The sequence below is a fragment of the Wyeomyia smithii genome, chromosome 3, assembly GCF_029784165.1.
Source record: "Wyeomyia smithii strain HCP4-BCI-WySm-NY-G18 chromosome 3, ASM2978416v1, whole genome shotgun sequence".
NCBI lineage: Eukaryota > Metazoa > Arthropoda > Insecta > Diptera > Culicidae > Wyeomyia > Wyeomyia smithii.
Genome location: NC_073696.1, coordinates 164,931,835 through 164,957,674, shown reverse-complemented (window position 1 = coordinate 164,957,674; position 25,840 = coordinate 164,931,835). Strand labels below are relative to the sequence as shown.

The 25,840-nt window shown below is 37.9% G+C and overlaps 2 protein-coding genes across 2 annotated transcripts in view; both read left to right on the top strand.

Annotated features, from left to right (window-relative positions):
• Positions 1–14,260, top strand: part of LOC129730682 (uncharacterized) — an 87,898-nt gene extending 73,638 nt beyond the window's left edge. Inside the window, exon 5 of the mRNA XM_055690214.1 lies at positions 14,210–14,260. Coding sequence (XP_055546189.1) covers positions 14,210–14,245 — 36 coding nt within the window. The 3' untranslated portion in view covers positions 14,246–14,260. The remainder of the gene's footprint in view (positions 1–14,209) is intronic.
• A 9,958-nt stretch (positions 14,261–24,218) lies between these two features.
• On the top strand, positions 24,219–25,571 carry LOC129728807 (uncharacterized). Its single transcript, XM_055687269.1, has one exon. The coding sequence runs from the start codon at positions 24,219–24,221 to the stop codon at positions 25,569–25,571; it is 1,353 nt and encodes a 450-aa protein (XP_055543244.1).
• Positions 25,572–25,840: the final 269 nt, after the last annotated feature.

Sequence of the window (25,840 nt, the reverse complement as noted above, 5' to 3'; positions counted from 1 at the left end):
GAAGTCCTTGATTTCAAACTCGCGAACTATGCAAATATTAAAAACAAATTAAACTGTGTCAATTGGCAACAAATTTTTAGAGATGAAGGGAATGTCGAATCATCTGTTAGCGTCTTTTACAAAATTCTGTACAACATCATCTCTCAAGAGTTTCCATTGAAGAAAAAACGACGCCACGCCAACACTAAACATCCAGTCTGGTTTAACAAACAAATGAAAAATTTAAAAAACCGCAAACAAAAAGCCCACAAAATTTTCAAAAAACACAATAGCAGTGAAAATCTAGCAATTTACTTGGAAATATGTGATCAACTGAACTTTGCAATCAGTGATGCATTTGAAGAATTCAATGCAAAAACTGAACTAGAAATTAAGTCTTGTCCAAAGAACTTCTTCAATTACGTCAAAACAAAACTAAAATCAGACAATTTCCCATCAATAATGCAACTCGATGAACATGTTGGTGATAACTCGGAGAAAAATTGCAATCTCTTTGCAAAATTTTTCCAGGAAATCTATACCACATTTTCCGAAGAAAATCGCGACCGCGATTATTTTGCATTTTATCCAGAATATCCAAGAAACATTGGTGTCAACCAACTTCAGGTACAGGATGTTTTGCAGGGTCTGAGAAATTTAGACCCTTCCAAAGGACCTGGACCTGACGGAATACCTCCAGCACTCATGAAAAATCTTTCGAAGGAACTTACATCTCCTTTGTTCTGGCTGTTCAATTTGTCGTTGGAAACTGGAGTCTTCCCAATTATATGGAAAAGCTCATTTTTAGTGCCTATTTTTAAATCTGGGCGTAAATCTGACATACGTAATTATCGTGGAATCGCTATTATCTCTTGTATACCTAAACTCTTCGAGGCAATTGTCAATGAAAAGATATTTGCTCAAGTCAAAATCGAATAACTGACAAACAACACGGCTTCTTCAAAGGCCGCTCTACATCCACAAATTTACTTGAATTCGTAGATTACTCATTGAATGCAATGGATAATGGGAACCATGTTGAAGCTCTTTATACAGACTTTAGCAAAGCATTTGATCGTATTGACATACCAATGCTACTTTTTAAACTGCAAAAAATTGGAAATGAGTCTGGTCTCCTGAAGTGGCTTGAATCATATTTAACAAACAGGCAACAAATAATAAAATTTAATGGAAAAAAGTCAAATCCCATTCAAGTTACTTCAGGTGTTCCCCAAGGCTCCCACTTAGGACCACTTCTTTTTATTTTGTACGTAAACGACATTTCCTTCATCCTCAAAAATATTAAAGTTCTAATATATGCCGACGACATGAAGCTGTTTTTGGAAATAAAAAGTCAAGAAAACATCAATGTATTTCAGAATGAAATCCACACATTTTACATCTGGTGTTTATAAAAATGGACCTATAAACAGTATGATGAATTCTTATAATCAACACTGCGAAGCCATTGACTTTACGATGTCCCGGTATAAACTAAAACAGTATTTCAAGTCCTTGAGGCTGAGGACACAAAATTAATTTGTTTTATGTTCGTGTATAGTTTAGAAATTATTGTAACCAGTCTACATATATGATTGACGAAATAAATAAATATAAATATATATATATATATATATATATATATATATATATATATATATATATATATATATATATATATATATATATATATATATATATATATATATATATATATATATATATATATATATATATATATATATATATATATATATATATATATATATATATATATATATATATATATATATATATATATATATATATATATATATATATATATATATATATATATATATATATGAAGGCATCGAAGTTGTCGCATGTCAAATGACAATACAAGGTAAAGAGCTTTGTATTGCCTCAATATATATTCCTCCCAGAGCACAGGTTGGGCAACGGTTGCTCTTTGATTTAATAGAACTTCTTCCCTCGCCACGTTTGATTTTGGGAGACTTCAACTCTCATGGTGTGGCTTGGGGTTCCCCCTACAATGATAACCGCTCCTCTTTAATCTATAACCTTTGCGATGACTTCGACATGACTATTTTGAACAACGGTGAAATGACACGTATCCCGAAACCTCCAGCGCGCCCAAGCGCTTTGGATCTATCCTTATGTTCGACGTCGCTACGGTTGGATTGCACATGGAAGGTAATCCTCGATCCTCACGGTAGCGACCATCTGCCTATTCTTATTTCAATTTACAATTATTTATTTCTTATTTACAATTATTTATTTCTTATTTCAAAAAACCTAGGCGTAATCTTAGACTCCAAACTCACATTCATAGAACATTATAATACAATTATCAACAAAGCAAATAGTATGCTGGGCTTTATAAAACGCTTCGGCCACAATTTTCAAGACCCATATACAATCAAACTATTATATATTACATACGTCCGACCAATTCTGGAATATTGTAGCATTGTATGGAATCCCTATATTGCCACACATGAAGAACGCATTGAATCTGTCCAAAAACAATTTCTTTTGTACGCGCTTCGTAAGCTAAATTGGACATCATTTCCCTTACCATCTTATGAAGCACGCTGCATGCTTATAGACATACAAGCACTTAAAGAACGCCGCGATCTTTCAATGCTTTATTTTATCAATGACATTATTTCTCAACGCGTGCAATCTACTCAATTATTATCACAACTAAATTTTTATGCACCCAGTCGTCAATTAAGAAATCGTAAAATATTTTCGGAAAATTCTCACAGAACAAACTACTCAAAAAATGGCCCAATAAATCGCATGATGCGTCACTATAACCAGCACTGCGAAAATATCGACATCACCATGGGCAGAAATCAAATAAAAAAACGACTAACTACTGGAAATAATGTATAGAATATAAGAAAACATTGTATTATTATAACTGTAGTCTACATTTGCTTGACGAAATAAATAAATTGTAAATTGTAAATTACTAACGGTTCAACTCACATGCGACCAATTGACATTCCGTATGACCTCACACGGAATGTCGATTGGAAGTTATACGAGGAAATGATTTCAAAAGCGGTCGAGTCGATTCAACATCACCCACCACTTGAAGAATACAACCTCCTCGCGGGCTTAATCCTCGACGCCGCGTTGCAAGCCCAAACGAAGAAATATCCCGGCGTAACGATCAAAGAGCGGCCTCCCACTCCGTGGTGGGACAAAGAGTGCTCCGATGTCTACACGCAAAGATCCGACGCGTTTTTGGCCTTCCAGAAGGGAGGTATACCCGACTACTATATACGGTATTCGGAGCTTAATACCAAGCTTAAAAGCCTGGCTAAAGCAAAAAAACGCGGATATTGGCGTCGGTTCGTGGATATTTGATTTTGCCAGGAAAGTATGTCCGGACTCTGTTCCTGCGCAAAACTTTGTTCGCGATACGTCTCCGGGTCACGACGCGATAGAATCACCTTTTACAATGGCAGAATTTTCAGTTGCCCTCCTGTCCTGTAACAATAACGCACCTGGGTTAGATAGAATCAAATTCAACTAGTTGAAGAATCTACCCGGCAATGCCAAGAGGCGCTTGTTGAACTTGTTCAATAAGTTTCTGGAGCAAAACATTGTACCGCAGGATTGGAGGCAAGTGAAGGTGATCGCCATCCAAAAACCAGGGAAACCAGCTTCTGATCACAACTCTTATAGGCCGATTGCAATGCTATCCTGTATCCGGAAATTGATGGAAAAAATGATACTCCGTCGTTTAGACCACTGGGTCGAATCAAATGGTCTACTATCAGATACTCAATTTGGCTTCCGCCGTGCCAAAGGGACGAATGATTGTCTTGCGTTGCTTTCAACAGATACTCAGCTGGCGTATGCTCGCAAAAAACAAATGGCGTCTGCGTTCTTGGACATTAAAGGGGGCTTTTGATTCCGTTTCTATTGACATTCTTTCGGGTAAACTTCACCGACAAGGATTTTCTCCAATTTTGAACAATTTTTTGCACAATTTGCTGTCCGAAAAGCACATGCATTTTACGCACGGCGATTTGGCAACTTTTCGCATTAGCTACATGGGCCTTCCCCAGGGCTCATGTTTAAGCCCCCTTCTTCACAACTTTTATATAAATGACATCGACGAATGTCTGGCAAATACATGCACGATAAGACAACTTGCAGACGACAGTGTAATCTCTGTTACAGGAGCCAAAGCTGCCGATTTGCAAGGACCATTGCAAGATACCTTGGACAATTTGTCTGCTTGGGCTTTACAGCTAGGTATAGAATTCTCTCCGGAGAAAACTGAGATAGTAGTTTTTTCTAGGAAGCATGAACCTGCTCAGCTTCAAACACAATTAATGGGTAAAACGATTTCTCAGGTTTTGGTACACAAATATCTTGGTGTCTGGTTCGACTCTAAAGGCACCTGGGGTTGTCACGTTAGGTATCTGATGAAAAAATGTCAACAAAGAGTGAATTTTCTTCGTACAATAACCGGACAATGGTGGGGAGCCCACCCAGGAGACCTTATAAGGCTTTACCAAACAACGATATTGTCTGTCATTGAGTACGGGTGTTTCTGCTTCCGCTCCGCAGCAAACACACATTTGATCAAACTGGAGCGAATACAATATCGTTGTTTGCGTATCGCCTTGGGTTGCATGCAGTCGACCCATACGATGAGTTTGGAGGTCTTAGCTGGAGTACTACCATTGAAAAACCGCTTCTGGAGCCTGTCTTCTCGCATTCTTATCAAATGTGAGGTCTTGAACCGTCCTGTGATTGAAAATTTTGAAAGGTTAATCGAACTTAATTCTCAAACCCGTTTTATGACATTGTATTTCAATCACATGTCCCATAATATTAACCCTTCTTCGAATATTCCAAATCGTGTCGACTTATCAAATACTTCTGATTCTACTGTGTTTTTCGATACATCCATGATAGAAGAAACTCGTGGAATCCCGGATCATTTACGCGTGCAGCAGATCCCCAAAATTTTTTCCAATAAATATCGAAACATCAACTGCGACAATATGTTCTACACTGACGGATCACTTCTTGATGGGTCCACTGGCTTCGGTATCTTCAATAACAATTTAACCGTCTCCCATAAGCTTGATAATCCTGCTTCTGTTTACGTCGCAGAATTGGCTGCAATTCAGTACACCCTAGGGATTATCGAAAAAATGCCCACGGACCATTATTTCATCTTAACGGACAGTCTCAGTTCCATTGAGGCTCTCCGATCGATGAAAGATGTTAAGCACTCTCCGTATTTCCTGGGGAAAATACGGGAACATCTGAGTGCTTTATCTGAAAAATCGTATCCGATTACCTTAGCGTGGGTCCCTTCTCACTGCTCGATACCGGGCAATGAGAAAGCGGAATCTTTGGCTATGGTGGGCGCAACAAACGTTGGAATTTATGAAAGACCAATTGCCTTTAATGAATTTTTCTAATTTGTACGTCAGAATACGATCATCAGTTGGCAAAATGCTTGGACCAGAGGGGAACTGGGAAGGTGGTTACATTCCATAATCCCCAAGGTGTCGACGAACCCGTGGTTCAAGGGGTTGGATGTAGGTATGGATTTCATTTGCGTGATGTCCCGGCTTATGTCCAATCACTATAGATTTGACGCGCATCTCCGTCGTGTTGGGCTCGGGGAGAGTGGTATCTGTGAAGGTTATATATATATATATATATATATATATATATATATATATATATATATATATATATATATATATATATATATATATATATATATATATATATATATATATATATATGTATATATATATATATATATATATATATATATATATATATATATATATATATATATATATATATATATATATATATATATATATATATATATATATATATATATATATATATATATATATATATATATATATATATATATATATATATATATATAAATATATATAATATTTCAATCACATGTCCCATAATATTAACCCTTCTTCGAATATTCCAAATCGTGTCGACTTATCAAATACTTCTGATTCTACTGTGTTTTTCGATACATCCATGATAGAAGAAACTCGTGGAATCCCGGATCATTTACGCGTGCAGCAGATCCCCAAAATTTTTTCCAATAAATATCGAAGCATCAACTGCGACAATATGTTCTACACTGACGGATCACTTCTTGATGGGTCCACTGCCTTCGGTATTTTCAATAACAATTTAACCGTCTCCCATAAGCTTGATAATCCTGCCTCTGTTTACGTCGCAGAATTGGCTGCAATTCAGTACACCCTAGGGATTATCGAAAAAATGCCCACGGACCATTATTTCATCTTAACGGACAGTCTCAGTTCCATTGAGGCTCTCCGATCAATGAAAGATGTTAAGCACTCTCCGTATTTCCTGGGGAAAATACGGGAACATCTGAGTGCTTTATCCGAAAAATCGTATCAGATTACCTTAGCGTGGGTCCCTTCTCACTGCTCGATACCAGCCTTTAATGAATTTTTCTCATTTGTACGTCAGAATACGATCATCAGTTGGCAAAATGCTTGGACCAGAGGGGAACTGGGAAGGTGGTTACATTCCATAATCCCCAAGGTGTCGACGAACCCGTGGTTCAAGGGGTTGGATGTAGGTCGGGATTTCATTTGCGTGATGTCCCGGCTTATGTCCAATCACTATAGATTTGACGCGCATCTCCGTCGTGTTGGGCTCGGGGAAAGTGGTATCTGTGCCTGTGGTGAAGGTTATCACGACATAGAGCACGTTGTTTGGTCATGCCCTGTACACCGTGACGCCAGGTCTAAATTAATAGCTTCCCTGCAGGCCGAAGGTAGGCAGTCGGCTGTTCCTGTTCGTGATGTCTTGGCAAGCCGTGACCTATCCTACATGTCCCTTATATACGTTTTCCTGAAATCCATCCACGCCCCAGTTTAGTCCTACCCCCTTCCGCCTGCATCCAGCCTAACGACAAGAGCACGTTAAGACCCCGGATCCGGAAACAGCAATCAGACCCGCACGATACTCTCAAGGCCCGAGGGAGACAACCCAATATGCCAGTCCGTAATATCTTGGCCCAGCAGCGGAGCATGTGCTTACCTATGGCAATGAAAACCATCATACAGTAAACCAGTGCTTTAAATGCAAAATATTATAGCTTTAAGTTACATTTAGTTTCAGCTCGTAGTCGGCAGCGAGGATAAAAAATTTGCTTTTAGCTATTAAGATACTTTAGAAAGTGAGCTGGTTATATATATATATATATATATATATATATATATATATATATATATATATATATATATATATATATATATATATATATATATATAAATTTTTTTTTTTGTTCATCTATAAGTTATCTGACACGGCACAAATACAATTTAATGTTTAACGGCGCCAATTATCAAATATATATATATATATATATATATTTATATATATATATATATATATATATATATATATATATATATATATATATATATATATATATATATATATATATATATATATATATATATATATATATATATATATATATATATATATATATATAACCAATACAACCAACTTTGTCGAAGACAAAAATTTCGTATCTGTTACTCAAATTGACTTAGAGAGTTTCTATTGAAAATAGACCTGTCAAAACACATTTTTCAATGTGACATATTTTTTTCTATTTGCTAGGCATTCACTATGTTCTACAATGTTGTTGGTAGCATCAATATACACAACTGTCTGGAAGGTACTATATTTGTATTGTTTGAAAAACTATGAGTTATGGTTTATTTTTTATTTATTTTCGCCATATTTCAAATCACTGTATCTTTCATAGGGGCAGGTAGATGCAGATTCGGTCATCAGCAGAAAGTCGTGGACTAACGAAACCACCAGCGTTTGAAAGTTCTATTGTTATACTTTCATATGCTTACTACCGAATCTGCATCTAGCTGCCCCTAAGAAAGATACAGTGATTTGAAATATGGCGCAAAAAAATAAAAAATAGACCATAACTCATAGTTTTTCAAACAATACAAATATAGTACCTTCCAGACAGTTGTGTATATTGATGCTACTGACAACATTGTAGAACATAGTGAAGGCCTAGCAAATAGAAAAAAAATATGTTACATTGAAAAATGTGTTTTGACAGGTCTATTTTCAATAGAAACTCTCTAAGTCAATTTGAGTAACAGATACGAATTTTTTGTTTTCGACAAAGTTGGTTGTATTGGTTATACCTATAACTTTACCGAATACACCAACTCTGTATCTCGATGGAGCAAAAAAATAAATTTTTTATCTCACTTCTGGGAAGATTAATCATAAATCTCACAAGACCAAAAGATGCAGGAGGTCTTACCCACCATCTTTGCTGAAGACGTCATAATTGTATATTCAACGTACGTGAAGTTATCAATGTAGCGCGTCAAAATCGACTTTTGAACCACTGTGCATAGGGTTCATAACTTCAAATGGTAGGTTTTTTGATGCTTAACAACTTGACCCAAGACACTAAGGAGATAGGGTGTCACAAAAAAAAACTAGAGCTGTTCAAAGTTGGGTATGTCGAAATTTATGTCGCATATCATTTTTGAAGTAGAATACTTCTCTCAGGAAGTTCGGCTACATAGGGATGTGAAATGAAAATCTAAAACCGAAAAAAGTGAAAAATATGTCCAATTTCAAATGCTAATAAATCGGTTAGTATTCGATGGATTTCCTTCGTTCTTGCAGCAAAAGATTGGAAAATCTTCTAAGATTCTTCCCAAAATAAGATAATTGTAATTTTATTATTCACACTATTGTACTATTGAAAATAGTTAAGCCTTGTCAAAACGAAAAATTCGACCTCTGATTGGTCGTTATATGCTTGCTTCCCAAGCACGGTCGACAGGTTCATATACCTTGCAATTGAAAACATGCTATTTGGCCTATATAAGAGCCTGTTTCAGCCGGAGCCGCTCATAATAGTTCTAGACAGCGACAACAGCAGTCGTCCTTCCTTAGCAGCAGCACTAGCTCTGTGGTTGGTCTTCACGTCTCAGGAGCAGCGCGGTTTTTTTCCGATTTTGAACAGCAAAATGCTTTTTTGAAGGCAAATAAAAAAATAATTGAAGGTTAATAATTTTCTGGCATCAACACAAGCAGACATTCTGTGCGGGATGCAATCAAATTCTGTTGTAGTTGTCTAATTTTTACTTTATTTAGTAAACTCCCCACTGTAGGGGCAGCGCAAACGCTGCGATCAGCATAACCGACATTGAATAATAAACTGCCCTGTTAGAACGCATTCACAAAAGCAGTCAGTTCGACTATGCAGAGCTAATATAAAGACGATTCAATCAATCAGCGTAAACAGAATTTCGTCGTCTCCCAGCTGCCAAGTTGCAACATGATGCAACAAGCAACAGCGAGCAAACGAAATCGCTTGATGTTACAAACCGCAATAAGATACGGGTTAAAACCGTTGCGTGTGTGAGAGCACCATCGGTGTTTATTCGCTGGATACACTATCTACTGTCTACTGAACGCAATAATCTGCTTACATGCGACACGGGGACGGGAACATTTTATTCAACCAAGCTGCACAACACGACACAAAACATGTTATTTTGTTGCTTCAATGGGAGTGCTATCGGTCCGGCTCGACAGAATGTTCACAAGAAATCATTTTTGTGCATCCGTGCTACGAAACTGAGGAAAAACTTTAGAAACTGAAAAAAGAGGTGGAGCTTATCAAATGATCGCTCTGAGCCGGAATGAAGTCACACATATTTTTCAAGTTATGTCATTCCACCACCTACGAAAAATAATTCATTCCTATTTTCATCCCTATATAAGAGCCTGTTTCAGCCGGAGCCGCTCATAATAGCGACAAGTCGTCCTTCCTTAGCAGCAGCACTAGCCCTGTGGTTGGTCACCACGTCTCAGGAGCAGCGCGGTTTTTCTCAGCGTGTGTCGCCAGACAGCCATTATTTCCCCCGTGTTGGGGCAGCATGAAGATTGCCATCAGGAAATCCAATTTTGGAAATCAAAATACCTTTTTGAAGGCAAATAAACAAGTCATTGAAAGTTAATCATTTTTGTCAACGCAAGCAAGCATTCTGTGTTGCATCCTAACAATTTAAATTTGTCGCACCCGTCTAATTTACTGAATGTGAAATAGCTTCCACAGTGCATGTTGTCCGTGTATCTTAATTCCCCCAATGTTAGGGCAGCTCAAAGGTTGTAATTAGCAACCGATTTTGAACCGCAACATGCTTTTTTTAAGGCAAATAAAAAAATAATTGAAGGTTAATAATTTTCTGGCATCAACACAAGCAGACATTCTGTGCGGGATGCAATCAAATTCTGTTGTAGTTGTCTAATTTTCACTTTATTTAGTAAACCCCTCACTGTAGCGGCAGCGCAAAGGCTGCGATCAGCATAACCGACATTGAATAATAAACTGCCCTGTTAGTACGCATTCACAAAAGTAGTTAGTTCGACTATGCAGAGCTAATATGAAGTCGATTCAATCAATCAGCATAAACAGAATTTCGTCGTCTCCCAGCTGCTAAGTTGCAACATGATGCAACACGCAACAGCGAGCAAACGAAATCGCTTGATGTTACAAACCGCAATAAGATACGGGTTAAAACCGTTGCATGTGTGAGAGCACCATCGGTGTTTATTCGCTGGATACACTATCTACTGTCTACTGAACGCAATAATCTGCTTACATGCGACATGGGGACTGGAACATTTTATTCAACCAAGCTGCACAACACGACACAAAACATGTTATTTTGTTGCTTCAATGAGAGTGCTATCGGTCCGGCTCGACAGAATGTTCACAAGAAATCATTTTTGTGCATCCGTGCTACGAAACTGAGGAAAAACTTTAGAAACTGAAAAAAGAGGTGGAGCTTATCAAATGATCGCTCTGAGCCGGAATGAAGTCACACATATTTTTCAAGTTATATCATTCCACCACGAACGTAAAATAATTCATTCCTATTTTCATCCCTATATAAGAGCCTGTTTTAGTCGAAGCCGCTCATAATAGTTCTGAACAGCGACGACAGCAGTCCTCCCTTAGCAGCAGCGGGAGCGAGCAGTGGGTACCATCGATAGCGGATAGCGGCCACAACTGTGGCATGGCTGCGAATAAGCGTAGCAGTTTCAGCTGATCTCACCATCGATAGCAGCAGGGCCAGCAGATGCAGGTACAGCGGATACCAATGGCGGCCACAACTGTGGCATGGCTACGGATAGCGTTACAGTTGCTCAGCAGTTGGGCCAGCGTATAGCGGCCACAACTGTGGCATGGCTATGCATGGCGTAGCTGTTGCAGCGGGTATATCAGCATCGATAGTAGCAGGGTCAGCTGATGCAACGACACTCCCTTCACTAAAATGCTGTTTCAGTGTGGTAGCGGGAAGCATCAGCAGCAGGCTTGCATGAAGTGAATACATTAGTCAGCAACTTTCTCTAAGGCCTCTGCCATAGTAGACGCGAAAAGCGGCGCGAACCGATTCGCTCGGCCGTAGGTTGATGTACAGCTCTACTGATGGCTGTACATTAACCTACAGCTGAGCGAATCGGTTCGCGTCGCTTTTCGCGTCTATTATGGCAGAGGCCTAATGGGAAAGTTGTATCAGTTTGTTCAGAAGAATATTATTGTCGGTAATATTACAGAGATGCGATTGCGTAAATCCGATTTTGAATTGAACAATTGTTCTTTTGAGAACAAATAACACACTTATTTGAAGAGTTAATAGCTTTTGGTACCAACAGCAGTATAGTGACAGCCTCAGCGGTAGATGCAGATGCAGCCGGTACTTCCCTGAGGCCGATGTAAAGGTAAATGGGAGCAGCACGGCGAAACAGTTCGGGTTATGCTTAGACGCGCGTCATTTTTCGTTGTTGATATTCCCCACATGGAACGACGCGCTTTCGTATGATAGCGGTGGTATTAGCGGTAGATGCATTTGCCAACACTTCCTCCAGTAAAGCCGTGTCTAGTTTTCAATGTGAAAACACCTTTCTCATTGTGTTGACCGTGCGCCTTAGTCCTCACTATCAATGATAAATTGAACAATTGTCCTTATAAGGACAACAAATGAATTAATGAAGATTTAATTTTGAATTAGAATACTTCTCTCAGGAAGTTCGGCTACATAGGGATGTAAAATGAAAATCTAAAACTGAAAAAAGTGAGAAAAATTTCAAATGCTAAAAAATCGGTTAGTTTTCGATGGATTTCCTTCGTTTTTGCAGCAATCGATTAGAAAATCTTCTAAGATTCCTACCAAATGCATGAAATTGCAATTTTTTCATTCGAACTATTGTACTATTGAAAACTCTTAAGCCTTGTCAAAACACAAAATTCGACCTCTGATTGGTCGTTATACCGCGCTTTCCCAAGCACGGTCGGCAGAGTTATGGACCTAGTAAATTGGGAATGCATCATTTGGCCTATATAAGAGCTTCATCAGATAATAAACAAACATTTCATCGGATATTAAATTGAACAACTGAAATTTGAAGAACACAAATGATTATTTGAAGAGTTAATATTTTCTCGTTTTGCGCTATAATCCAAAGTTAATTATCTTCATCTACATGCATACTCTGATTATTATTACGTGTTCGCGTCGCTTAGTGTTTGGCTACGGTCATGCAGAACGCAAATAACGGCGCGATGCGATTTGGCAAGACGAAATCTGTTGAAATGTATACCTCTACTTCGCCTTTAAAAGAGCTGTACATTTCACCACGGTAAGAAGAATCACGTCGCGCCGGCATTAGCGTTCTGCATAACCGTAGCCTTTGTTCCGTTCCCGTTTTATGATGTCGTATTAAATGTGCATATTACAATTCGGCAGCACTTCAACTTCTCATTTGCACAAATTTAAAAATATCCAATGAATTTCATTCAAAATATCAGACAAAAAGAAATTACAATACTGCCAATGAACGGTCAACGTTTATTTACTAGAAAAAATGACTGACACGCAAGCAGCCAGGTTATCTTTCTTGTAAAAGTATTCTACTTCAACCTTGCGGTCGTGGCTTTGCATACAACCTTCTTGTGATTTTTCTGCCAACACTGCCAGTGTACCGGCGTTAGTCAGATTTACATCAGAAGCAACCTCTGAAACACGTTGTAGATTCTACCTACACCTAGAATATTGACCTTAATATGTTTGCTTGATCCAGATGTGTGTACAAACTCGTAACGACAGGTTACTTCTGATAGGAATCCTACTGACGCCGGTACATTGGTAATGTTGGCAGAAAACAAGATTTTCTGCATTCAAATCGACATACTCAACTTTGAACAGCTATAGCTCTTCTTAGGGACATTCCAGCTCTTCAGTGTCCTCTGCAAAGTTGTTAGGCTTTTAAAATACTATATTTTAACGCAATGTAGTGCATTATTAGATCATCATTGAGCTCTCTAGAAAGGTAAATACAAAAGTAGGTTTTCCCATATAAATTTTCATACAAATTTGAAATGCAATGCGCCAAGCGGAGACAAAACCAATCGACTTCCGATAAGTTCAGGGTTGTTTGGGGCCCCAAAAGGAACTTGGTTTTGGAAAATATATATATATATATATATATATATATATATATATATATATATATATATATATATATATATATGATCGCGCACGGCCCTACGTTGTGTTCTAATTTCGCCCTTTGGCATCACGAGAGGGCAATTAAGGCCCAGGGACGAGTTTTCTTTTCTCATCGCGAAATACACAATCTTTACTATACTGACAGTTTATTCTATGTATAATATTTACAATAGTGGCAGCGTGACAGCGCTGCCACCGTACGTTTATCGACAAACCACTAACGACTAACACTGGCGCTGCTCTGAAGAGCGCTTTTATAGGCTGCCTCTCGGACGGCAGCATTGTCGAGCCAGAACAAAGATTAAAATAATCGCGCGCAAACCAGCGTCGCTTGGGCCTCAGCTGGTCACTCACGGATGACACTAATGCCCAGCTGAGGCGGGAGTTTTGGCGCGAACAATATATATATATATATATATATATATATATATATATATATATATATATATATATATATATATATATATATATATATATATATATATATATATATATATATATATATATATATATATATATATATATATATATATGTGGATTTTCCGATTTGTATGCAATTTGCTTTGTTAATAATGTTTCTACAGAGAGCATCATCCGTAAGAAGAGATAGACATACATAGCGCATTCTTAGAAGGAATTGACAAATTTTCAGTTGTTTGTTTGCCAGTTGACAACTACTGCTAATAATTCAATAAAACGTGAATCATAGTGTATTGTACAGTGAAAAATTGAAACGGGTTTCGTTTACCAATTACAAGTTGATTTTTCAATTAATTGTGAATATTTCGGTTAGAGAAGCGAAGGAAGGACTGATTGTGGAGCAGCTCAAAAATAATTCAATACAAGGAGCAATACTTAAAGGAAAATTCAACGGTGAGGAAGTGCTGATACTAGAAATTCCCCTAATTTCCACAGAGTGTCCATTAGAGTTCAAACGTATACCAAATCCTGTACGCCTTGCATTCGATATGACCATCAACAAACCACAACCCAAGTAACAATCTAAATGCTTCAAAGACTTAAGCAGGTATTAGACGACGCAAATATCTGCTATTTTTGGTACGATTTTTATTTGCACAAAATAAAATCTGTATTGAAAAATAGCAAATATTTGCTTCGTCTAATATCTGCTTTAGGATTGTTTTGCTTTTGTTTTATATCGACTTGAATTAAAGTCATTAATTATATGTTGGTTTTATTTGATAGCCATGAAATATGATCCGCAAATATCATTTACAGCCATACTATGCCAACCGTTATATACATGAAGTTGTATGATAGTCCCTCTGATGACAAAATAAAACTAAAAACCTGCAGACTATAACTGTGGATAAAATATAACTTGATGATCGTAACTTAGGCAAATTAATACCATGATAGGCTTGCTTGGTTTTATATATGCTATATTTTGATCAAATTAAGAGAATGAGTTATGATCAAGAATTTAGAGTGCGTTCTAGGGTTTTTTTGAAAACAATATGTCGCCTTGAATAATATAATGCAAAATTATGAAATTCAATCCTTTATCAGCATTTTATTTTACAATATCACCTATACCACAGAGCAGTTTTGAAATTCGCATGATAAATAAAGTCATACATTTACCAAAATATGACAAATCATGGCATTTATTTACTTATCACCTTAGTTCACAGGAATTAAATTTTGATTAAATATTTATTTTCTACAAAATTACGGCGGTGCGCAGTAATTTTGATAAAATTTGTGGCTGGTTTTACCATAAATATTTCACGGCATGTGTTTTTACATGCACGAAAACAATTTGAATGATTATAATATTTAATCATTATAGAGAGAGAACTTTTAATGGATCCCAATAATGCAAATGAAAATTATTTAATGAGATTTGAGTATCCTGCCAAATTAACAAGAAACGCGAGAGATTATTTAGATGAAGGAAGATTTGTTGTACAGAATTACAATACGAATTCGTGTAAAATATTGTATGTATATTTTGTAGAAAAAGAAATATTTAAACCAAAAGTAGAGGAGAATTTTCTAGAAATAAACTGGGACGTCATATGGTTTAATATCAGCCAAACATTTTTGCAGAAGGAAGATCGTTCAAAAATATTTGAAATAATCAATGATTTGATTCCCAACAAAAAAATAAAAACTGGTAGAATATGGAATACGAAGAACTAGTGATACTTGCGAAAATTGTCTAGCGATTGATACAAATGAACACAGGTTAAAAAGCTGTCCAGCAACTACTGAAATAAGATGTTGGGTAGAATCAACCCTAAGAATAAAAATGATCATAGAATTTAGAGACCTTGAAGATATACTGTTAAGTGTTTTAGATTTCAAATGTTTCCGACAGAAATCAGCCCTATGGTTAGTTAGCCACTACTGATTTTCCAAGACAGTTCAGAATGTTTTTGAATATTTGTTGAAGAGACTGTTTGTACAAAAATGTAAACTGTTACCATTAAATTTTATTTTAATAAAAAAAAAACTCACACATTTCTGTTCTCACGACACTGTCTGAAATCAAAGTTGTCATTGAGAAAAGAACGCCAAGATAAGATTCATTGCTTGACACTAAATTTGGAGAATATATCTTAGTTAAAATTTCTAGGTCATTCTATGGCGAGCAAGTCGGCCTGTTGAAAACATCTGGTCTATGGTAGAGCGCATGTTAGGGGCCATCCACATTCCACGTGGACTGCTGTGGGGGGAGGGATGGTTGTGGAATGTCCGCGGTTCATACAGAATTTTTAGAATTTATATGTGCTTGTTAACGATAAATCGTCACACACACCTTCACAAGAGATGCTGAATTGTATGCCCGTGTATTGGTGTTCTCCTGCTCCTGCTTGAAACCTGGTCAAAATTAAAGTTTAAAAAGCCTTATATTTTTTAATTACTACAGCTTTTCTTTCATGGTGCCCATAGGGGGGGAAAAGCTTGTAAAAATTATCAAAAGGGGGTGCATGAACTGAAGAAGGTTGAAAACCACTGGGCTATATGTAAAAGGTATTGTTCGCTTAAAACAGATTTGTAACTTTCCTCTATAAACTGTACTTACTGCATGTGTACCTATTTTTGTGTGCTACACTGTATAAGCTTCTGATGCTTTTTCTAGCACTTACTTTTTTCAAGCACTTTTATGGCAATTTCACTTTAATCGGGTAATAAATATTCTAAGCTGTTGGTTTTGCGTCTTCCTCTGTAGTCTACTAATTCTTGACGGCTTGCTAAGGGTGTGTTTGAGAGATTGTACAGCTTTGAGTTGTGGTGGTAGTGGATTGGCTGTCATGGTTGTCTGTTTTGTTTTGGTTGATGTTCTTTATCGAGTGTATAATACCAGCGTATATGGTGTTCAGTCCCTCAGTGTCTGTGCGTTTGTTTATGCTATTTTCTGTGTTGGCAATATGGCAAATTTCTAAAAACGGGAGTGCTTGTGGTTTGTTGTGTCTGTCTATAATTTTTGTTTGTTGAAAATCAAACCGGTGATTCTGTGTGATACTGTGATGCATTAGTGCTGTTTTTTTCCTTAAGTGAACTAATTTGGGTATCTGTTTCGTTGTGACCTTGTTGCAGTAGTTTGTCCCAGGTGTTATAGTGCGTCCGGTGTCCACTAATTCTAGTTTTAAGCATGTTTGTTGTCATTCCCACGTAGCAGGCGCTGCAGTCTTTACACGGTATGTTGTAGATGACGTTGCTCTGGTGTTCATGTGGAATGGGGTCTTTAACATTTGTGAACAACTGTTTAACTGTTTTTATGTTGCGGTGTGCAAGTCGTATGTGTTTGTAATCGTTTTTTAGGTGCTTGTCGATTCGGTTCGACAGGTATGGTATGTATGGTATCGAACGGTAAGTATATTCCAGGTTTTCACTAGGTGTTTCCTGCGGTGCCGTGATGTTTTCCTGCATTCGGCTTATTAATCTGTTTATTAGTGCTTTCGGGTAGTTGTTTAGTCTCAATTGTTTGTGAATGATGCGAGCCTTATCATCGTTCTGTAGATTAGTGGATAGCTTGTCAACTCGTCTGATGAAATTTTTAGCCATGTTAATTTTGTGATGGAGCGGGTGGAACGAAAAGTAGTCTAAAAATCTGCCACTGGCGATTGGTTTCATATACCATTCTGTTTTAATGCTTTGATTTTCTTGTCTTATCAGTGTCATGTCTAGAAACGGTAGTCGTCTATTGTTTTCCATTTCGTAGGTGAATTGAATATGTTCGTTGTAGCTGTTGAAAGTCTCTAATACATGGTTTAGTTGATTCGCGGGCAGTGCTAGTAGAAGATCATCTACATATTTTTTCAGGAATGGGGGCTTGAATGTTAGTAATGGTATAACTGTGTCCAAAAGTGTTTCCATTACTAAATCTGCTAGTGTGGGCGAGATGGGATTCCCCATTGCGGTGCCAAAGATCTGTTGGAAATGTTGTCCGTTGTATTTACAGTAGCTTGATTCTATGCAGAATTCAACTATTTCGATAAACAAATCTAGGTTTATGTTCGTATAAACTTTGGTTTTCACCCATGTTTTATTATGTTGTGTGTAACTAATGTTTTGGGAATCGATGTGAATATCGATGTAACGTCGAGGGAAATTAGGACGTAATCAGGTGGCAATGTAACTGTGTTAATAAAATCGCAAAATGTAAATGAATCCTTCATGTTGTATCGGCTCTCGATGGAGTTTTGTATGATTCCTATATATTTCGAAAGGTTGTAAGCGGGAGCAGTCATGTTTGGCACTACTGGCCTTAGTGGTAGATTGGGTTTGTGCGCTTTGGGCTGTCCGTATATTCTGGGGCATATGGCATTATATGTTGTTAGTCTTGTTGCGGTCTGTTTGTCGATAAGATTTAGATTGAGCAATCGTTTAACAAATTCATTGTTTGTTCTTTGGTATCGTGATGTTGGATCGCGTGGTATTGGGAGATATGTTTTGTCGTCGGTGAGCATATTAAGCATCTTCTGTTTGTATTCATCTGTTGGCATTATGACTGTTTTATTACCTTTGTCCGATTGGATGGCGAGTACATCTGGGTTATCGCGAAAGAAATGTTTTGTAATTTTCGTAGCTTTTTCACAGAATTTCGTCAGTTCATCTTTTTGGGTTATATTTTTGTTGTAATGGATGTAGTTTTGGACTGAATTTGCTATTGCGCACCTTGTGCGGTCCTAGATAGAAGTGTCTGGATTAGTTTTCAGTATACTTTCAACGTCAGCTAGGAGATGATAAAACGGTATCTGGGCGATGTTGGTTGGAAGTGCAAATTTTCGGCCTAGGCTGAGTAATATTTCTGTTTCTATTGGTAAGGCTTTTTGAGTGCTGTTATGTATAGCATGTTATGTATTTTCGAAATATATAGAGGAAAAATCATACAAAACTCCATCGAGAGCCGATACAACATGAAGGATTCATTTACATTTTGCGATTTTATTAACACAGTTACATTGCCACCTGATTACATCCTAATTTCCCTCGACGTTACATCGCTATTCACATCGATTCCCAAAACATTAGTTACACACAACATAATAAAACAATGGGAGAAAATCAAAGTTTATACGAACATAAACCTAGATTTGTTTATCGAAATAGTTGAATTCTGCATAGAATCAAGCTACTGTAAATACAACGGACAACATTTCCAACAGATCTTTGGCACCGCAATGGGGAATCCCATCTCGCCCACACTAGCAGATTTAGTAATGGAAACACTTTTGGACACAGTTATGCCATTACTAACATTCAAGCCCCCATTCCTGAAAAAATATGTAGGGCTCCATCACAAAATTAACATGGCTAAAAATTTCATCAGACGAGTTGACAAGCTATCCACTAATCTACAGAACGATGATAAGGCTCGCATCATTCACAAACAATTGAGACTAAACAACTACCCGAAAGCACTAATAAACAGATTAATAAGCCGAATGCAGGAAAACATCACGGCACCGCAGGAAACACCTAGTGAAAACCTGGAATATACTTACCGTTCGATACCATACATACCATACCTGTCGAACCAAATCGACAAGCATCTGAAAAACGATTACAAACACATACGACTTGCACACCGCAACATAAAAACAGTTGTTCACAAATGTTAAAGACCCCATTCCACATGAACACCAGAGCAACGTCATCTACAACATACCGTGTAAAGACTGCAGCGCCTGCTACGTGGGAATGACAACAAACATTCTTAAAACTAGAATTGGTGGACACCGGACGCACTATAACACCTGGGACAAACTACTGCAACAAGGTCACAACGAAACAGATACCCAAATTAGTTCACTTAAGGAAAAAACAGCACTAATGCATCACAGTATCACACAGAATCACCGGTTTGATTTTCAACAAACAAAAATTATAGACAGACACAACAAACCACAAGCACTCCCGTTTTTAGAAATTTGCCATATTGCCAACACAGAAAATAGCATAAACAAACGCACAGACACTGAGGGACTGAACACCATATACGCTGGTATTATACACTCGATAAAGAACATCAACCAAAACAAAACAGACAACCATGACAGCCAATCCACTACCACCACAACTCAAAGCTGTACAATCTCTCAAACACACCCTTAGCAAGCCGTCAAGAATTAGTAGACTAAAGAGTAAGACGCAAAACCAACAGCTTAGAATATTTATTACCCGATTAAAGTGAAATTGCCATAAAAGTGCTTGAAAAAAGTAAGTGCTAGAAAAAGCTTCAGAAGCTTATACAGTGTAGCACACAAAAATAGGTACACATGCAGTAAGTACAGTTTATAGAGGAAAGTTACAAATCTGTTTTAAGCGAACAATACCTTTTACATATAGCCAAAGTGGGACGCCATTTGTAATACACACCAGACAACCGATGTTGGACACCAACACACTTAACAATAGAACGATTATCCTTTCTGTAAGTAAGCTAACACAGACATAAAACATAAACCAGTAACGAAAGAGGAAAACTACACACAATGTATATTTTCAGACTCCTTGAAAAAGGTGAAATAAAGGTACCGAAACTGTCGGAATAAGAAAAAACAAATCGTTTTTGCTAGTATACACGGACTGATTAAGCCGATAAACCCATCAAACTAACCGTTTCAGTCGTCATATAAACAAATTCAGAACCATGGCCACCGTTTCAAAAGTCCCTTTCTATCAGAACGTTGAACAAAGGTACGGCATACACGCGAAAAACATGTTAAAGAATACGCGAATACAGTATACAAAATGAGCAGCATGTTAAGCCGAAAGTCTTTCCTCATACGATGTCGAAAAACAGGCGTATTCCCAGCACACATTACAACGAATTTCCGTTTCGTTTTCTCGTTACTGGAAGAAAACAGCCCATTTACGAAAGATCTGGAAAAATGCATCAACAGGTTCAAGAAATCAGTTTTAAATATTGAAATCAAACACACGTTTCACAAATTGAAAATACTAAAACAAATACAACATACACTCACGGAAAAGATAAAAAACTCAAACGTACCGAATGAAGTAGTCGAATCCTTTCTCAACAGTCAGACCTCCTTCGAAAACAAATTAATGCAAGAAAAATCAAAAAACACTAAGCACAAATTTGACCGTATCCTTGATCGTAATCGGTCATCGAACACAACACCTGTATGCAAAAGCAATGCTATACATAACAGCACTCAAAAATCCTTACCAATAGAAACAGAAATATTACTCAGCCTAGGCCGAAAATTTGCACTTCCAACCAACATCGCCCAGATACCGTTTTATCATCTCCTAGCTGACGTTGAAAGTGTACTGAAAACTAATCCAGACACTTCTATCCAGGACCGCACAAGGTGCGCAATAGCAAATTCAGTCCAAAACTACATCCATTACAACAAAAATATAACCCAAAAAGATGAACTGACGAAATTCTGTGAAAAAGCTACGAAAATTACAAAACATTTCTTTCGCGATAACCCAGATGTACTCGCCATCCAATCGGACAAAGGTAATAAAACAGTCATAATGCCAACAGATAAATACAAACAGAAGATGCTTAATATGCTCACCGACGACAAAACATATCTCCCAATACCACGCGATCCAACATCACGATACCAAAGATCAAACAATGAATTTGTTAAACGATTGCTCAACCTAAATCTTATCGACAAACAGACCGCAACAAGACTAACTACATATAATGCCATATGCCCCAGAATATACGGACAGCCCAAAGCGCACAAACCCAATCTACCACTAAGGCCAGTAGTGCCAAACATGACTGCTCCCGCTTACAACCTTTCGAAATATATAGGAAAAATCATACAAAACTCCATCGAGAGCCGATACAACATAAAGGATTCATTGACATTTTGCGATTTTATTAACACAGTTACATTGCCACCTGATTACATCCTAATTTCCCTCGACGTTACATCGCTATTCACATCGATTCCCAAAACATTAGTTACACACAACATAATAAAACAATGGGAGAAAATCAAAGTTTATACGAACATAAACCTAGATTTGTTTATCGAAATAGTTGAATTCTGCATAGAATCAAGCTACTGTAAATACAACGGACAACATTTCCAACAGATCTTTGGCACCGCAATGGGGAATCCCATCTCGCCCACACTAGCAGATTTAGTAATGGAAACACTTTTGGACACAGTTATACCATTACTAACATTCAAGCCCCCATTCCTGAAAAAATATGTAGATGATCTTCTACTAGCACTGCCCGCGAATCAACTAAACCATGTATTAGAGCAGTGGTTTTCAACCTTCTTCAGTTCATGCACCCCCTTTTGATAATTTTTACAAGCTTTTCCCCCCCTATGGGCACCATGAAAGAAAAGCTGTAGTAATTAAAAAATATAAGGCTTTTTAAACTTTAATTTTGACCAGGTTTCAAGCAGGAGCAGGAGAACACCAAAACACGGGCATACAATTCAGCATCTCTTGTGAAGGTGTGTGTGACGATTTATCGTTAACAAGCACATTTGAAAAAAAAAATGAAAATAAATGTCGCACCACCGTCAATCACAAAAGCTCATTACATGTGAAATTTTTCCACTCACAATTCCCCCCCTGCAACGGTTAAATTCCCCCCTAGGGGGGAATTCCCCCCCGGTTGAAAACCGCTGTATTAGAGACTTTCAACAGCTACAACGAACATATTCAATTCACCTACGAAATGGAAAACAATAGACGACTACCGTTTCTAGACATGACACTGATAAGACAAGAAAATCAAAGCATTAAAACAGAATGGTATATGAAACCAATCGCCAGTGGCAGATTTTTAGACTACTTTTCGTTCCACCCGCTCCATCACAAAATTAACATGGTTAAAAATTTCATCAGACGAGTTGACAAGCTATCCACTAATCTACAGAACGATGATAAGGCTCGCATCATTCACAAACAATTGAGACTAAACAACTACCCGAAAGCACTAATAAACAGATTAATAAGCCGAATGCAGGAAAACATCACGGCACCGCAGGAAACACCTAGTGAAAACCTGGAATATACTTACCGTTCGATACCATACATACCATACCTGTCGAACCGAATCGACAAGCACCTAAAAAACGATTACAAACACATACGACTTGCACACCGTAACATAAAAACAGTTAAACAGTTGTTCACAAATGTTAAAGACCCCATTCCACATGAACACCAGAGCAACGTCATCTACAACATACCGTGTAAAGACTGCAGCGCCTGATACGTGGGAATGACAACAAACATGCTTAAAACTAGAATTAGTGGACACCGGACGCACTATAACACCTGGGACAAACTACTGCAACAAGGTCACAACGAAACAGATACCCAAATTAGTTCACTTAAGGAAAAAAACAGCACTAATGCATCACAGTATCACACAGAATCACCGGTTTGATTTTGAACAAACAAAAATTATAGACAGACACAACAAACCACAAGCACTCCCGTTTTTAGAAATTTGCCATATTGCCAACACAAAAAATAGCATAAACAAACGCACAGACACTGAGGGACTGAACACCATATACGCTGGTATTATACACTCGATAAAGAACATCAACCAAAACAAAACAGACAACCATGACAGCCAATCCACTACCACCACAACTCAAAGCTGTACAATCTCTCAAACACACCCTTAGCAAGCCGTCAAGAATTAGTAGACTAAAGAGTAAGACGCAAAACCAACAGCTTAGAATATTTATTACCCGATTAAAGTGAAATTGCCATAAAAGTGCTTGAAAAAAGTAAGTGCTAGAAAAAGCTTCAGAAGCTTATACAGTGTAGCACACAAAAATAGGTACACATGCAGTAAGTACAGTTTATAGAGGAAAGTTACAAATCTGTTTTAAGCGAACAATACCTTTTACATATAGCCAAAGTGAGTTCGCTTTTGTCGTCAGTGGTGAGCAGACGTGCGTTAGAGTCTTCTGATCAAAGCGAGTTTTCAACCTCTTTGTCTCTTTATAATTGGCAAGCGAACTATTGTTCTACACACTGTGAATCTTTTGTGAAGAAGTACGGACAGAATCTAAAGCGTTCACCACAGAACGTACCGAAAGGAAGGTTAGTGGTTGGTACCCAAGAATCTACGCAATTTACCTGATGGCCTCCGGGTTTACCCCGGGGCTGATGGAGGCTACAATCCCTCCGGACCTGAATGCTGCAACAAAATGGTCGAACACAACTACAATAGGCTCCAGAACAGTAGATGGAAGCGTGGCTAACAGGCGTTTGCCGGAATGGATGGATCCGAACAACGGTGAATTGACAATCCTGTCCATGAAAGCGACAAAAGGCGAACTTCCCGACAATCCGTTTTTGATCAAGAAATCAGTAGAATTAGTGGCCGGTAACATTGAAGACGCCAGACCTGAAACTCGAGGATCACGCTATATTCTCAAGGTCAGACAAACCAAGCAAGTTAAAACCCTGTTGGAACTTACGAAGCTAATTGACGGTACGGAGGTGGTTGTCGAATTCCATCAAACGCTTAATATCCAAAAGTGTATCGTAACATGTTCTTATGGTATAAAGATGGCCGATGATGAATTGTTAGAAGAGCTCCGTCCACAACGTGTTCTCGAAATTAAACGATTCACTACATGGGATAAAAAGAAAAACACCAGAATTCCAACTCCTACAATGATCGTTACATTCCAGGGAACCACTATTCCTCAGTTTGTTTACTTTGGTTACGTAAGAGCTAAGACAAGGCCGTATTACCCATCTCCATTGCAATGTGGTAATTGTCATCGATTCGGGCATACCAAACGCAATTGTCAAGCTAAATCTATATGTCCGATATGCTCACAAGAGCATGAACAAGCAGTGCCTTGTTCTGCTGACGCTCATTGCGTGAATTGCAATGGCGCGCATAGCGCACGAGCGAGGGAATGTGCGATCAAAATGGCAGAAACCGCGATCGTTCACATCAAAGTCGATGAAGATGTGTCATTTGCAGAAGCTCGAAGGAGATATGAAGCTCAACAGAAAATAGCTCCCGCAGAAAACAATAGGGTTCAACACCGTTTTGAATTGGCCAAAAATTCGATGTACACCGACATGATGAAGAAGTTAGAAGCAAAGGACGAAGAAATAACAAAACTACGTGGTTTACTTGAAAGGATGATTAGGGAGGTAGCAGAGTTAAAAAAATTCAAAACAGCCGCATCGATCTCCAACAAGCCCGAAGCAACCGTTCAGCAGAACTCAAACCTTGACTCAGCTTTAATACCGCGTATGGAAGTCGACAACAAGACGGACGCCAAATCAATGAAACGCCGACAAGACAACTCAACACCATCTTCACCGAGAATGTTATCACCACCCCAAAAGAAATACGTAGAAAACAGTAAGAATCATGACGATGGTAAGTTCCCCTCACCACCCCCTAGCAGCAGTGTCGTTTATTCTCGTACAGGAGTCTCTCCAACCCTTAAGGATCAATCTGTATAAGTGAACACACCCGATTCGTAAACCTGCAGTAAGTCTGCCAATATATTCACTTTAGCATTACATTCGCATCAGCCTCTAGTTTCAATACAAAGAATACTGTGAACAATAGTTTTAAAAACAGCAAAGCTACAGGTAGACTTACACAATCTCACTGTGATTTATCAACAAAACCAATATCGTTAGCGTTACAGTGGAATGTAAGAGGTTACCGTGCTAGAAGAGCGGAGCTTTCGTGCTTAGTACTTAAATATAAACCCTATGTCATTTGT